General features: G+C 35.7%; 2 protein-coding genes across 7 annotated transcripts in view; one reads left to right on the forward strand and one right to left on the reverse strand.

Annotated features, from left to right (window-relative positions):
- NEXN (nexilin F-actin binding protein) overlaps positions 1 to 7,399 on the forward strand; it is a gene marked incomplete at its 3' end in the record, with an annotated part of 57,247 nt that extends 49,848 nt beyond the window's left edge. For both annotated transcript variants that reach the window (XM_079726208.1, XM_079726207.1), the window contains exons 10-12: positions 625 to 846; positions 6,585 to 6,770; positions 7,031 to 7,399. In XM_079726208.1, coding sequence (XP_079582334.1) covers positions 625 to 846; positions 6,585 to 6,770; positions 7,031 to 7,399 — 777 coding nt within the window. The remainder of the gene's footprint in view (positions 1 to 624; positions 847 to 6,584; positions 6,771 to 7,030) is intronic.
- Positions 7,400 to 8,500: 1,101 nt separating this feature from the next.
- FUBP1 (far upstream element binding protein 1) overlaps positions 8,501 to 13,944 on the reverse strand; it is a gene marked incomplete at its 3' end in the record, with an annotated part of 34,346 nt that continues 28,902 nt past the window's right edge. For 3 of the 5 annotated variants that reach the window (XM_079726229.1, XM_079726230.1, XM_079726228.1), the window contains exons 19-20: positions 13,650 to 13,795; positions 13,373 to 13,414 (exon numbers count right to left, since the gene is read on the reverse strand). In XM_079726229.1, coding sequence (XP_079582355.1) covers positions 13,373 to 13,414; positions 13,650 to 13,795 — 188 coding nt within the window. Of the gene's footprint in view, positions 8,720 to 9,918; positions 10,055 to 10,966; positions 11,014 to 11,964; positions 12,004 to 13,372; positions 13,415 to 13,649; positions 13,796 to 13,944 lie in introns of those variants that run through there. The other 2 variants (XM_079726226.1, XM_079726227.1) reach the window with 2 other exon arrangements.

Genomic DNA, 13,944 nt, shown 5'->3' on the forward strand with positions numbered 1-13,944 from the left:
TCGACTCATCTTTCTTGGCAGAATATAAAATTGAGAATACAAGTGATATGTAGCAAAATGTAGGGATTTTACTAGACTATATCTGTAGAAATGCTTAATTCAGTTGAGTTATTAAGAGTAATATTTAACTTTGACTATCATCAAATCAAAGACAGGAGCAATTTTAGAGATACTGTGGCTCTATATAGAGATGAAAAAATCATGTCCAGTGGACTAAGTGACCAGGCAAAAGGCCACACAGTATCAGAGTCAGAACTATTGACTCCTAGCCCAGTATATTTTGAATTTTCTTTACCTTCCCCTAAACAAAGGCCTTCCTACAATTCCTAGTAAAAGCTAATCTTAACATATATATTTTACTTTTAGCAGGTTATAATGGAATGTTAATGAGGTTTTGAGCCATAGTCCCTAATTGAATAGCATTTTAAATGAAATAAGATGTTATCTACAGTCTTAAATTTGTAGCACTACTTTTAATTAGTAAATTTAGGCACTGTGTTTAGGGAGGAAGTTATTTAACATTTAGTTTTGGCTGCACATAAGAAATAGTGAACTTTCTGGATGGTTTGTTGTACAAACTAATTTTCTGGTATTTAATATATAAAAATCTTAATTTTTTTGAAGGAAGAAGAAGAAAATGAAACCTTTGAACTGAGTAGGGAATATGAAGAATTAATCAAATTGAAAAGGAGTGGTTCTATTCAAGCTAAAAATCTAAAAAGCAAGTTTGAAAAAATTGGACAATTATCTGAAAAACAAATACAGAAAAAGATAGAAGAAGAACGAGCAAGAAGAAGAGCAATTGATCTTGAAATTAAAGAGCGAGAAGCAGAAAACTTTCATGAGGTATACTGTTTTATATTTAACAGTTATAGTTCAGTAATGATGATGAACTTAACAGAAATAACACTGACTTTGAAATAAGTGTTGGAATTTATAGTTAACCATCAGTGTATATAATAATCTGGGAACTTAAATAGCAAAAGCACATTAAAATCTTAAGAGACTTTGAAAGATTTCCCTACTCTAGCATTGTTCCAAAATGACTTTTATAAGAATTAAAGCCTACAGTGAACATCAAATGGTTCACTTTAGCAAAAATAGCTTAGAAATATTTATTGGCACAAGTTTTACTTTGAATCAGTAGAACCAGTGTATATTAAACTCCAGAGATTATTCATACATACTTTCTTAAAAATGAGGCCAACAAAGCCTATATGATATGTTCAAAGTCATGCCAATCATTCAGTGGCAGAGCCTAAATCAGAATTCAGGTGACATGAATTTGAAGTACCTCCATATGTAAAATAAGGAGGCACTCACTAGATGACCTATAATGTCCCTTCCAGCTTAAGGACTAGTTCCATGATTATGAATATTGGTTTAAATAAGATCTGGAAAACTTGTTCTGTCAAAATTGCCATTTTATGTTATATTTAACATATATTCTTCTAAAAATTGATTTTCATCATATATTTAACTATAAAACAGGTATGGGAATTTAGGAGGGCCTTCAGAGGAGATTGGTGAATAAAAAGAATGATGAAACTATGGGCAAATTCCAGGACTATAAGCAATTCATTATTACTGAGACAAGTAGAGTGCAAGCACAGCAAAAGATGATGAAGACGCAAGCACAGGCAAGATGACCCATCTTAGATGCCATGTTAAGGAACTTTGTTCTATTGGGGTGCAATGAAGGTATTTTTAAAACATGGAATGATATTATCAAATAGGCATCTTTACCGCAAGATCATGCTGAAGCTAAAGATGGCTTTAGATTTATGCATTAAAAAATTATCTGAAAGCCTACTATGTTCCGGGGACTGTTCTGGACACTGGGACTACATTGGTGAATAAACCTGCAGTCCTTGCTCATATGGTGTTTAGAATCTAACAGGTGTGGGGCAGGAGACAGGGGATGGAAAACAATGATTGGGTAGTAAATAAAAGCTATGGAGATTAACAAAGCAGGGTAAAAGACTATAGAGTATGTGGTATAATTTTGTACAGGGTGGTCAGAGAAAACATGAAGATTTGAACCAGAACTGGAATGGAGAGGACTGATAAGTATGTAGGATACAAAATTGGCAACACTTAGCTTGGGAATGGTGGTGGAGAGGAATCAAAGTGACTGGGTATACTAGGTAATAGGGGAACATAGGAGTTTGGTAGGAAGAGAGGTCACAAGCTACACAAATGGAGATGCTGTAGAACATCCAGATATCAATTAAATTGATATGCATCTGAACTTAGTGCAACATACACAAAAACATAAGGACTTAGGGACTGGGTTATAAACCATTTTGTCACAGCTAAAAACTAATGCCATTGCTATTTTTAATATCTTCTATGTTGGGCCCTATGTTTGTTTTTTTTTTTCTGTACGTGGGCCTCTCAATGTTATGGCCTCTCCCGTTGCGGAGCACAGGCTCCGGACGTGCAGGCTCAGCAGCCATGGCTCACGGGCCTAGCCACTCCGCGGCATGTGGGATCTTCCCAGACCGGGGCACGAACCCGTGTCCCCTCCATCGGCAGGCGGACTCTCAACCACAGCGCCACCAGGGAAGCCCTATGTTAAGTTTTGGGTGCATAAAAGAATATAATATGCCTTCAAGAAATCCAGCCTAATGAGATGTATGAAAACAATTTAAATTGCCATCAAGTGCTAAGATAGTTATGTATTTAGTGTTATGGGATCAAGTAGTATGGAATCAGTATTCCTAGGAGATGTTTAACAGGGCTGAGAAAATGACATTTTAGCTGAATGTGAAGGTTGAATAGAAGTTTCAGTTGAAAAGGGAAAGCATTCCAGATTGGAAGGACAATGTGAGTTAACACGAAGGCTGTAAAACTTTATCTGGCTAAATAGGTTCAAAGGAAAGGTTCATATAATAATAGGTGATAGGATAAAAAGTTGTAAAACTAGGTTGCAGCTAGCTGAAGGGCCTTTTTAACCTTGTGGACACTATAATCCGGGAACAATGTTAATAATCAGGGATTTTTGGGGCTGCACTGGGTCTTTGTTGCTGCGCGCGGTCTTTCTCTAGTTGCGGCGAATGAGAGCTACTCTTCGTTGCAGTGCGTGGGTTTCTCATTGCGGTGGCTTCTCTTGTTGCAGAGCATGGTCTTCGTGGCACGCATGCTCAGTAGTTGTGGCTCGCAGGCTCTAGAGCGCAGGCTCAGTGGCTGTGGCACACGGGCTTAGTTGCTCTGCGGCATGTGGGATCTTGCCAGACCAGGGCTCAAACCCGGACCAGGGCTGAAACCCGTGTCCCCTGCATTGGCAGGCTGATTCTTAACCACTGCGCCACCAGGGAAGCCCAAAATAATCAGTTTTAAGACAGAGTAATAAAAGGCTTATGTTTACAGAATCCTGGGATCATGGAGGATAAAGTGGAAGATGGTCATGAAGTTGGGGGCAAGGGAGAAAAACTGACCCAAATTTAACAAAACTGAGTTACAGGCAGGTGGTTGCTGAGAAGCCTAACATTGCTTCAAGATTACCAGGGAAACTAGATGATGCTACAGAGAATTCAGGAGGTCAGGAGATGAGGGACGGGTGAATAAAGTGTTTTGGACCTGTGAAGTTTGAGCTATATTTGGAAAGGTAATGGCAGTCTGAAACACAGGTACTGGGCTCAGGGAAGAGGCAGGAGCTACAGATTGTTTCAAAGAATAGATGTAGATAAAGCCATCTTGAGAGTTAATAGTTGGAAGGTGAATGATAAAACCCTGGAGAACACCAACATTAAATGGACGGATGGGCCACAAGATCAGTTGATCCTTCAGAGACAAATCACAGAAGGTAAAGAATTTAAATAAGCATGCGCTTCCTTTTTTTTTTTTTTTAAGAGAGTGAAACCTCAGTGATACCTAGTCCTATAAAATTTGTAGGTAAAATAAATGAGGTAGGTGGCTTCTTGTTTTAATGCTATTACTGACTCTTGTATAAAAGGATATGAGATTAGGACCTGGCTGATCTTCTGTAATCCATGAGGATGTCCTAAATTGAGTTTCCTCAATTTAGAATTTGTAGAATCTGACATTCCTCCTACCATATCCATCTAGATTAAGGGTCACTGAGATCCTGTGTTAGCATAGTTTTGGCAGAGTATAATCAGCTTCCAGAGTAGGATCTTCCCCTCCCATCTAATCATATATTTGTTTTCCTCCTTTAGAAAATACCTTCTCTTTATGTTCCAGACACCTTTCAAGGCCTAACTCATTCATGTAACCTTACCTAAGAATTCCATCCCAGCTCCTGTAGCCCTTAACCTGTACCAACATTTGGTACGTAAACCACTTAATTGCCTTAGTGTGTTTGACATTCTATCTAGATTTTACAATAAGGTGCACTCCAAAACCATTCCTTGCGTTTTTATCCCAAATTCATTGCCTATTTGGGTTGCCTGTAATATCCACATGCTGGGAGTATCAATGCCCTGCTAAGAATGCACCTAGACTCTAGAACAAAGATCATTCCATTTATAACGTGACTCTCTTAATTTCCTGGAAACACTTTTAACCTGGCTTTTCAGGGATTCAAGAAAAGGCAACTGTACTCAATAACTGAAAGACTGTTCATGAACTTTCTCCCAGTTAACTTATGATGAATCTTTTTTTTTCTTTTTGCGGTATGCAGGCCTCTCACTGTTGTGGCCTCTCCCGTTGTGGAGCACAGGCTCCGGACGCGCAGGCCCAGTGGCCATGGCTCACGGGCCCAGCCGCTCCGTGGCATGTGGGATCTTCCCGGACCGGGGCACGAACCCGTGTCCCCCGCATCGGCAGGCAGACTCTCAACCACTGCGCCACCAGGGAAGCCCATGATGAATCCCTTTTTTTTTTTTTTCTTGGTACGCGGGCCTCTCACTGTTGTGGCCTCTCCTGTCGCGTCCGGACGCGCAGGCTCAGCGGCCATGGCTCACGGGGCCAGCCGCTCCGCGGCACGTGGGATCTTCCCGGACTGGGGCACGAACCCGTGTCCCCCGCATCAGCAGGCGGACTCTCAACCACTGCGCCACCAGGGAAGCCCATGATGGATCCTTTTAATGATTATTTTCTAAAGGCAGGTTTGAGGTAACCAAGAGTAACAGTTATGAATTTACACAAACTTTTATCCAAAAATCCAGAAGGCAAGTTATTAACCAGGAGGGATTCAGTCAGAATAGCAGTTATTGTACCTGCCGAAATATCCTATCTTGAGGATTTATTCTGTAAGCAAAGAATAACATTAACTGTTTAAAGTCTGAACAAAGAGGTCCATTTTTCTTTCCATGTAAGTCTCAGAAAAGCCTGCTGAGATTAAAACTGCAGTTTAATACTTTGCTTGTTAAGCAAGCAAACCATTGTTTAACATGTACTTTTTACCCTATCTTTTAAATATAATAAACAATCATATCGACACCGTTCATAAACAATAATGGTAGTCAGGCTTTATGTTTATCCACTGAAGGTTAAATAATGGCGTTAACAATAGAATTTACCCATTACGTCTCTGGTTGTGCCTGATGTTCTAGCACTTTCCAGTATCAATAAAAATTTGATTCAGGAGAACCAGAAAAACTATCCAACTTACTTTTAACTCCTCCTTCTACATTCATTGGAGCTGTGGTGCAACACCTCAAACTAATGTAAAACACTGATGAACCAAGATTCTTCTTATACAGGCAGTTATTTTACAGCTTGTTTCAAAACTTCCTTTATTGGTTGCATGTGGTACCTGGAAGCAATTTCCTCATAGTACAGTGAAATATAAGTGGTGGGATTTCCAGATAGACCCACAAGAGTCTAAGTAGTTTAGAAACCAAGAGTCGACTACAACTTTTGAAACCATGGATTAACTGTACCCATAAGACCCCACTCTACTAAAACTGCTCTCAAAAGGCGAGTGATCTCATCATCACCAAATTGGTTTTACAGACTCACACTATTTGACAGTTTAAATTCTGCTGCTCTTAAATTACCCCCTTATTTTCATGGCTTCCAGCTCTCACCCCTAAACAGACTGACTCAGAACCATACTTCACCTCAACGATTTCCCCAAGTTCCAGCCATTGCCTCTTTCAGTAGCTGTCTTCCTGTTTGTTCTACCTGCAAACATTCTATGCCATTGCCCATCAATACATTATTTGTTGAAAGAAGAGTGAGGAAGGAAATCATGAAGTGGGAAATAACAGAAATTACATTTTGGTATTATGTAGTAGGGTGAAGAGTGATATGGAGACTCTAACGAGAAGGAAGTATTTTAATAATTGTTAACAATGTATCATATCCTCACCCCTTTCTGTTACTCAGTATCAACAAGCACTGAGATTTGGTTGGGCAAATAAATACACCAGGACTCCAGAGATAATGTATGATCTTTACACGGGGAGAAAAGGATTCCAGCAGTTAAGAAAATAGTTCACAAATGAAACTTTCATCTTTCCCAAATTGGGGAAATCTCCATGTCTGCAGTGTGGCAAATAGGCATAACCAAACATGTTAATTATTTTGTGCCTAGACATCTTCAGAACTATTAGCATCTCAGTTCTTGTTCGTTTTTAGAAAACAATTCTTATTCTTGGCCCATTTTTGTAAAGGAAGAAGATGTTGATATCAAGCCTGCAAAAAAAAGTGAGGCTCCATTTACTCATAAAGTGAATATGAAAGCTAGATTTGAACGAATGGCTAAGGCAAGAGAAGAAGAAGAACAAAGAAGAATTGAAGAGCAAAAGTTATTACGCATGCAGTTTGAACAAAAGGAAATTGATGCAGCACTACAAAAGGTACCAGGCTTACATTTCCTTTATTTTCCAAAGATGACCTTTTAAAAACAATGAAGTTTTATGAGGAGGTATTAAAAAAACATTTTAATAGTTTTCAAGTAACTGAAATGTTTTATAAAATACTTTGTAGTAAGCATACTTACATGTTCTTTACGTTGGGGGGAAAAATATATTTACCTCCAAATTCTATTACTAAACCACTGTCCTGAAAATAGCACTATAGTATAAATGCCAACTTGAATGCCCTTATTTTATTATAGAAAAGAGAAGAAGAGGAAGAAGAAGAGGGTAGCAACATGAATGGCTCCACCATTGAAGATGAAGAACAAACCAGATCAGGAGCTCCGTGGTTTAAGAAGCCTCTAAAAAACACATCGGTTGTAGACAGTGAGCCAGTTAGATTTACTGTTAAAGTAACAGGAGAACCCAAACCAGAAATTACATGGTGGTTTGAAGGAGAAATATTGCAGGATGGAGAAGACTATCAATATATTGAAAGAGGAGAAACTTACTGTCTTTATTTACCAGAAACTTTCCCAGAAGATGAAGGAGAATATATGTGTAAAGCAGTGAACAATAAAGGCTCTGCAGCTAGTACCTGCATTCTTACCATTGAAAGTAAGAATTAATCACTCTTTGAATCTAGAACTTTTATTCTATTTAAAAATGTTTTCCTTTAAAAAAGAAAATCACTTTTCTTCTCTCTTTTTTAGCTGACGACTACTAGGTCCCCTTCCCTCTCCCTGGAACACACCCTCTCTCTCCGACTTTCTTACTGCATCCATCCTTTCTGTGGCGGGGCCAGAAAAGGAAACTGGAAGTGCCACTATGCTGACTTCTCATTCCTTTCCCCAACAGTCTTCACAACACAAGCTCGTCTGAAAAGTACCTCCTTCCTTTTCAAATGAGCACCAGATTCACATTACGCAGTATACGTTAGTGTGTAATTTAATAAGGCCAAGTGGGAAATTTACTCAATTATTTCTATCAGAACCTATACAAAGGCTGCGTATTTCCCATATTTACAGCAATTATGTTTTAAAAAATCAAAAATCAGACATATTTTGCATGAAAGAATACCACTTATAAGCTATTCACACCTAAAATTAGTCTGAAATAGCTGAGTTAAGGAATTTGGAACCTATCAATTTGAGTGGGCTTTTTCCCTCAGTAGTTTATCATTTTGGTTGTTGTAGTTTCAGAGTCTTTCTGAAGCAGAGATATGAAGGGGTAGGGGTGTCATTTCTCCCTCTGTGTGGAGAAAACAAAAAAATTAAAGACTTTTAAGAAACAACTGCCAGAGCAAATCTGATGGACACCACTGCCTAATACAGAGTTCTGAGTGCTGAGAATATCAAATGTACTTTTCAAATGTGTGTGATATATATTCAAGCTTATAAAGCAAATTTATGTTGTGACCTTGCCTGAACAAATTATATTTTAATGAGAAAACTTTGTATTAATAGTTCATACAGGAGAAAACAATTTCAACATAATGAAAGATTTCAAGATCTAGAATTAGATTTAGGGAAAAATGGCACAATCTTCAATTTTGAGTTTTTAAAGTGAGTTTGTAAATAATTAGCAACCATGTACTAATCAAGTTGTTTTATATTTTAATTGTCTGGAAGACAATTTTATTTTACAATGTAAACCCATAATAAAGTCACTTCTGTATTTAAAAAAAAGTCTTTCAGTATTTTAGAAAAGAGACGAACATTCCCTTATAATATTCACCAATGTACATTTATTTTTTTATTGAGGAAACCATAATCAATACAAAATTACAGCAATCATGTACCCTTTTACATACAATGGTATTAAAGCAAACTCTAAACCACGGTTTGTAAAGTATTCAATTTACCTCAAGTCCAAGCTGCATCTCCCTAAGACACTGTTCCCATCACAGTAGCCATTTTAAGCCAATCTTCTTTTTACACGGGTAGTTTCTGTAGAGAACACTTTTCTCAGGACGAAAATGCATTGAGCATGCATAAGAAAAAATATATATATATGTGCAAATACATTTAAGAGTTTCTATAGGGGTATCACTGAAGAAAATAAAATCCTGGGACTTATTTGCTTTCCTAAAAGCACCAATTTAAAAAAATCCCTCAAAAGTTTACTGTGGCAAGAAAACTCAAGTGACTAAACAAAAAATAAGGTTATTTTCAGAGTCAAAATTACCTTTAACTAGGTATTGTTAAAATACATTTTAAAGTGAGGCAGAATTTTCAGAAAATAAAGACATCTTCATTAATTAGTAATTTCTACAACCTTATTCTAGACAACATAACTTTGCAGGTAGAAGTGGTTCTCCTGGCAGAGTATTCAAACAAATGTTATCACTTTGAATACATTTCTATTTCCCTCTTAAGGTACTGTTTACTCCTCTCCAAACCCACTCCTGTCCATTAACTACTAAGGCATCTGTCTAAGGATGTATTTTACAATGCTCATAAACAACTAGTATTAAACCACTAGTTTTAGTATTAAAACCATTTTCATTAATAAAAAATAAAAGTATACTTCCCATTTCTAAAAGAAACATCAAACCATAAGAATTCTAAGTACTACCACACTAAGAAATCTTAAAAACAAAAACACATTGTCAAGTTTAAGTGCTAAATAAAATAAATCAATTTCAAGCTAAACATTCTTTCTACCACTCCTAACATCCATTGCATTCAAATCAACTGGCTCACCTGTTCTGCTTTCCATTTATTTCAAGGTTAAGATTAGCGCCATTTAAAAAACGCTTGCAGTATCAGTGAAGGCTTATGATAATAAAAAAAATTCTCATGAGACAGAAACAATGCCCCAATATCTATCAGCATTCATATGTATTTTCTTTTATAAAAATGCAAACTACAACTAACCAAAACTTGACAGGCTCTTAAGGTTCAAAGAGCTCCTTAATATCAATCTTAACATACCTATCATTGACTATTAAAACACACATACACACACATAAATGTGGTGCAATAACTACATAACTTTCAAAATTTAACAGTTCATGGAACATTTAAGATCAAGTGAATAGCACTTTAAAATGAAAAGTGATCAAAGCAGGTACATTACACCCTATACCATATATTATGTATGGGAAAACATTTCATTTTTCTCAATTATGATTTGCCAATTTTACCTTCTACATTGAGCCCTTCTATGGTCCATGCTCATCGGCTCACCAATGGCATACACTCAAAGGATTCCTCTTATGGGTAACTATCTCAGGACCTGATTTTATGAGCTATGATTTGGTGCTTGCAGCATCTTCAGCACTGTGTGTGAAAATGAAGGCAGTATTTTTGAATATTTTTCTTTGTTGCAAAGATAAGCAGGAGTTTTAAAAGGATCAGCACATTTTAGAAATCGAATAAACAAAACTGATATGATGCTGCTTTAATACATTCATCTTAACTCAAAATATGTACCAGTTAAAATCATCTATAAGAACACACAAACATTTTAAACTGGCAAAAAATAAAATAAATGCAGCGTCAGTTATTAAAGTATTATAAACCAGAAAAATATTGGTTGCTATACAGATTATGAAAGGTTATTTGCTATACAGTTAACATTTCACTGATGCACATGCCTTTACCAAAACATACTGCCAGTATTTCTTATAATTTTTTCCTTTTTCAGTGTATATAAAATAGTTATGAAAACTGAATTGTCTAAAAAAAAAGTCATAATGAAATTCTTGACCCATAACGTCCTTACTGAATTACTACAGTTCAAGAATAAGAAAAAAAATAAAGACTCCATAGCTTTGGAGGGCAAAGAAAATGTCTTGTCAATCATAAACAGATTGTGAAGGCTGTTGAAGTTTCTGACCAAATGATTTCCTAAATCTTGAAAACTATGTAATTGTCCTTTTTAAAATTTTAACAATTCTTCTATATTTGGGAAAAGTTCGGATGTAGTTTAATTACAGCAGCAATCTACTCATCATATTTTCCCATTTTAATTTAAAAAATTAAAATAAAAAACATTACCCAGAAATGTAAACAGTTGTTTGAACAACTTAAAGACTTTCCACTGAAATGGTAGCATAAATAACAAAATACACTTTGGGGAAGCAGTAAGCAGTAGCAGATTGCTTTTGAATACACAACCACAAAACCCTCACAGGGACAACATTAATGTACTGAAATATTTATTTATATATGTCCTTAGGTTGTGCTTACCTGTTGCTTTTTGCAGCAGAACCTAAGGTGGAAGGTCTGGGAAGGCACTGTGAAGTATAAATAATTGCACTGTTTGCAATTAATAAAGATTTTAAACCTTAAATGAATCAAAATCAACAGCCTCCAATTTGTGAGTCATGATATTGAATCCAACTGAACTATCTCTTCAGTTTAATTAATAAATGTACCACTTTCCTAAAAGTTCATCTATAAAACAGTATCATGCAAAATACTGAAACTGTTCACATCAATACCCTACTCTTAAAGATAACAGATAACTCCTTAACTATTAAACTTGAAGCTAGAACTACATATCCATATCTAAATAAGGGTAAGGGAAGTCACTCTAGGTTCTATAAAACAGTCAAAAAACATTTCAAAACATCTACAATGAACTAACTATACTGCTATTTTCTACCCTATAAGTAATCTCAACATTTATGTCCTTGCACATCTTTTCTTTATAGTATATTCAGAACAGCAAATGGTGCTCCCCCACCAATGAAAGAACTAGTATATATATATTTAGGAAATGGTGTTAAAACCACTACATTGCTTAATATTTGCAAACTGAAAACCACTCTGTCTGATACATTTCAAGTCTTTCATATTAATATATAAGATATGCATGTTTTACACTGAAAAACAATATATTTTAGGAGCACCAATGAGTAATACTATTCAACTTTGTTAATGATCAGTTTTCTTTAGCTATAGCTAAAGCATGTCAAAAATACTTACCCATTAAGCTCACTTTAAAAAAAAATACAGACCTATGAATTATTCTATGTTAAATTAAGAAGCAGTTATGGTTTTCCAAGATATAAGCACTGTATTCCAACATAATATTCACACAAAGTATGGCATTTGCATTATGTGGAACATTGACAAAAAGATACTGTTGCAGTTCATCAATTTGTCATTCTGATGTACTTACAGTGCAATGCTCCTTGAAGGAACACAATCAAGGATGATACACAGCACAGTCCTCCTCACCCCTACAGAGCTAGTTCTATACTGGCTGGATCAAACCTGCACTTCAACAGACAATGGCAAGACAGACTGTATTTGCATGTAGTCTAATATATTAATATGCAAAGAGCCAACAAATATGCAAAGAGTAAAACAATGGATTTCAACAAAATATCAGAACTTCAGCATGAGTGTTATAGAGTAATAAAATGATTTCAAGTACATAAAAAAATTAAGTTGATTCAATGATTGGACTTGTGCATTTACAAAACAAAGCTTATCTATACTGCAAAAAGAAAAAAAAGAAAAAAAGAAAAAAAAAGCTTGAACATTTTCATACCCCAATAATGTTTCAATGGCAGATGCACTGTAGCTATACTTTTTGCACACTACTACTTTTTCTACCCTAAATTTAGAAAGAAACACTCTAATATTGTATACATTTGCAAGAGCTGCTTTACATGAAAAAACTGTTCTTATTATAGACTACTCATATTCACTATCTGAAAACTGTTTAAAATTAGTTATGCTGAAACAGTCTTGGAAATCAAGTAATTATCAAATTAAAAACAGAAAGGTTAACTGTTATAGCAGCAGTACAGGTCTGAAACAGTGGTCATGTATAAAAGGAAATTTCACTGTTAATGCAATGGAAGTATGCCAAAAGATCACTGTACACACATGCAGTTTTTAATCAAACAGAAGGGGAAAAAAATGAAGATATCAGGATTACTTGTGCTGAAACAGCCAAATACAATAAATGGAAAAGATCCTCCAACCTACTACTATACTGCAAGGGGGAAAAAAACATGCCAGTGTTTAAAAACTCAAATTAATATTTCATGGGGAAAGCTTATATATTTGTGTATATGTATCTTAATTTATCATTGCTAAGAAATTATGAATCCTTTAAATACCCACATATCCAACTTACCGACACAGGAGGTTTCATATCATTTATTGTAAAGCACAAAACAGGCATTTTAAAAGTGAAAGTATACATTGAAAAAAGTACATTTATATCACAAAGCATTGACCACATAATAGTTGCAAATACATTTGCTGGAATGTGTACATCTACACTAAATACTAAAAACAAACCAATTTTCATTTCTACACAGAAATATTAACCTCCTATCAGTAGTGATAGATATTTTGTACATTTTCAAAAAAAAAAGAAAAAAAAAGAAAGAAAGAAAGAAAGAAAAAACACTATTTTAAACCAAAAACAAAATTAAGATCTTCATCAAGCCGTCTGCATCCATATATTTAACAAAGGTTTTTTTCCCCCACACAATGAAGCAAATACTGTATTGTCCACTTCTTATTATTGGCCCTGTGCAGAAGAGATACATAAGAAATACACAAAAAGTTAAAGAAAATCCTTTAAATGGAGCTAACTCAGGAGTGAATCCTTTAAGAAAGAAAAACTGGTTAATATAAATGGTGGTGGCTTCTTGCATGATTTGCAAATCCCTGGGGGAAAAAAATTTATTTTTAAAATCAAAGGCATTATAGAGATATCTAGCACTCAGATGCCAGAAAGCATTGTAAAAAACAAACAAACAAAAAAACCCAAACAATATAGCACAGTATATACTTTATACTTTGCCTGATAAAAATTTAAAAGGCAAACATAATCCCAGACAACAGTAAACATGCAGAGAACAGGACTGGAGTTGAAATCAACACATCAGCAAATTTATTATACCTGAGGTGCTGGAGGATGCTGTGGCATTCCCTGGGGACTTGTCTGGGCGTAGTAGGCTGCTTGTTGTCTATAGTACTCAGCCCAGGCTGCACTATAATCTGGCTGACCACCTGGTGGAGCACCAGTAGGGGCAGGAACTGCTTGACCTTTGAGAAAACAAAACAACTTTGTTGCTGTAACCACAACTAAAAGCCCCAAAGAATCTCAGTTCTAATAAAAACAATACCTTGCTTCTTGTAATATTCCTCCCAAGCCTTTGAATAATCTTGTGTCTGCCCTTGTTGACCTAAAAAAA

The sequence above is a fragment of the Hyperoodon ampullatus genome (genome assembly GCF_949752795.1).
Source record: "Hyperoodon ampullatus genome assembly, chromosome: 2".
NCBI classification, from domain to species: domain Eukaryota; kingdom Metazoa; phylum Chordata; class Mammalia; order Artiodactyla; family Ziphiidae; genus Hyperoodon; species Hyperoodon ampullatus.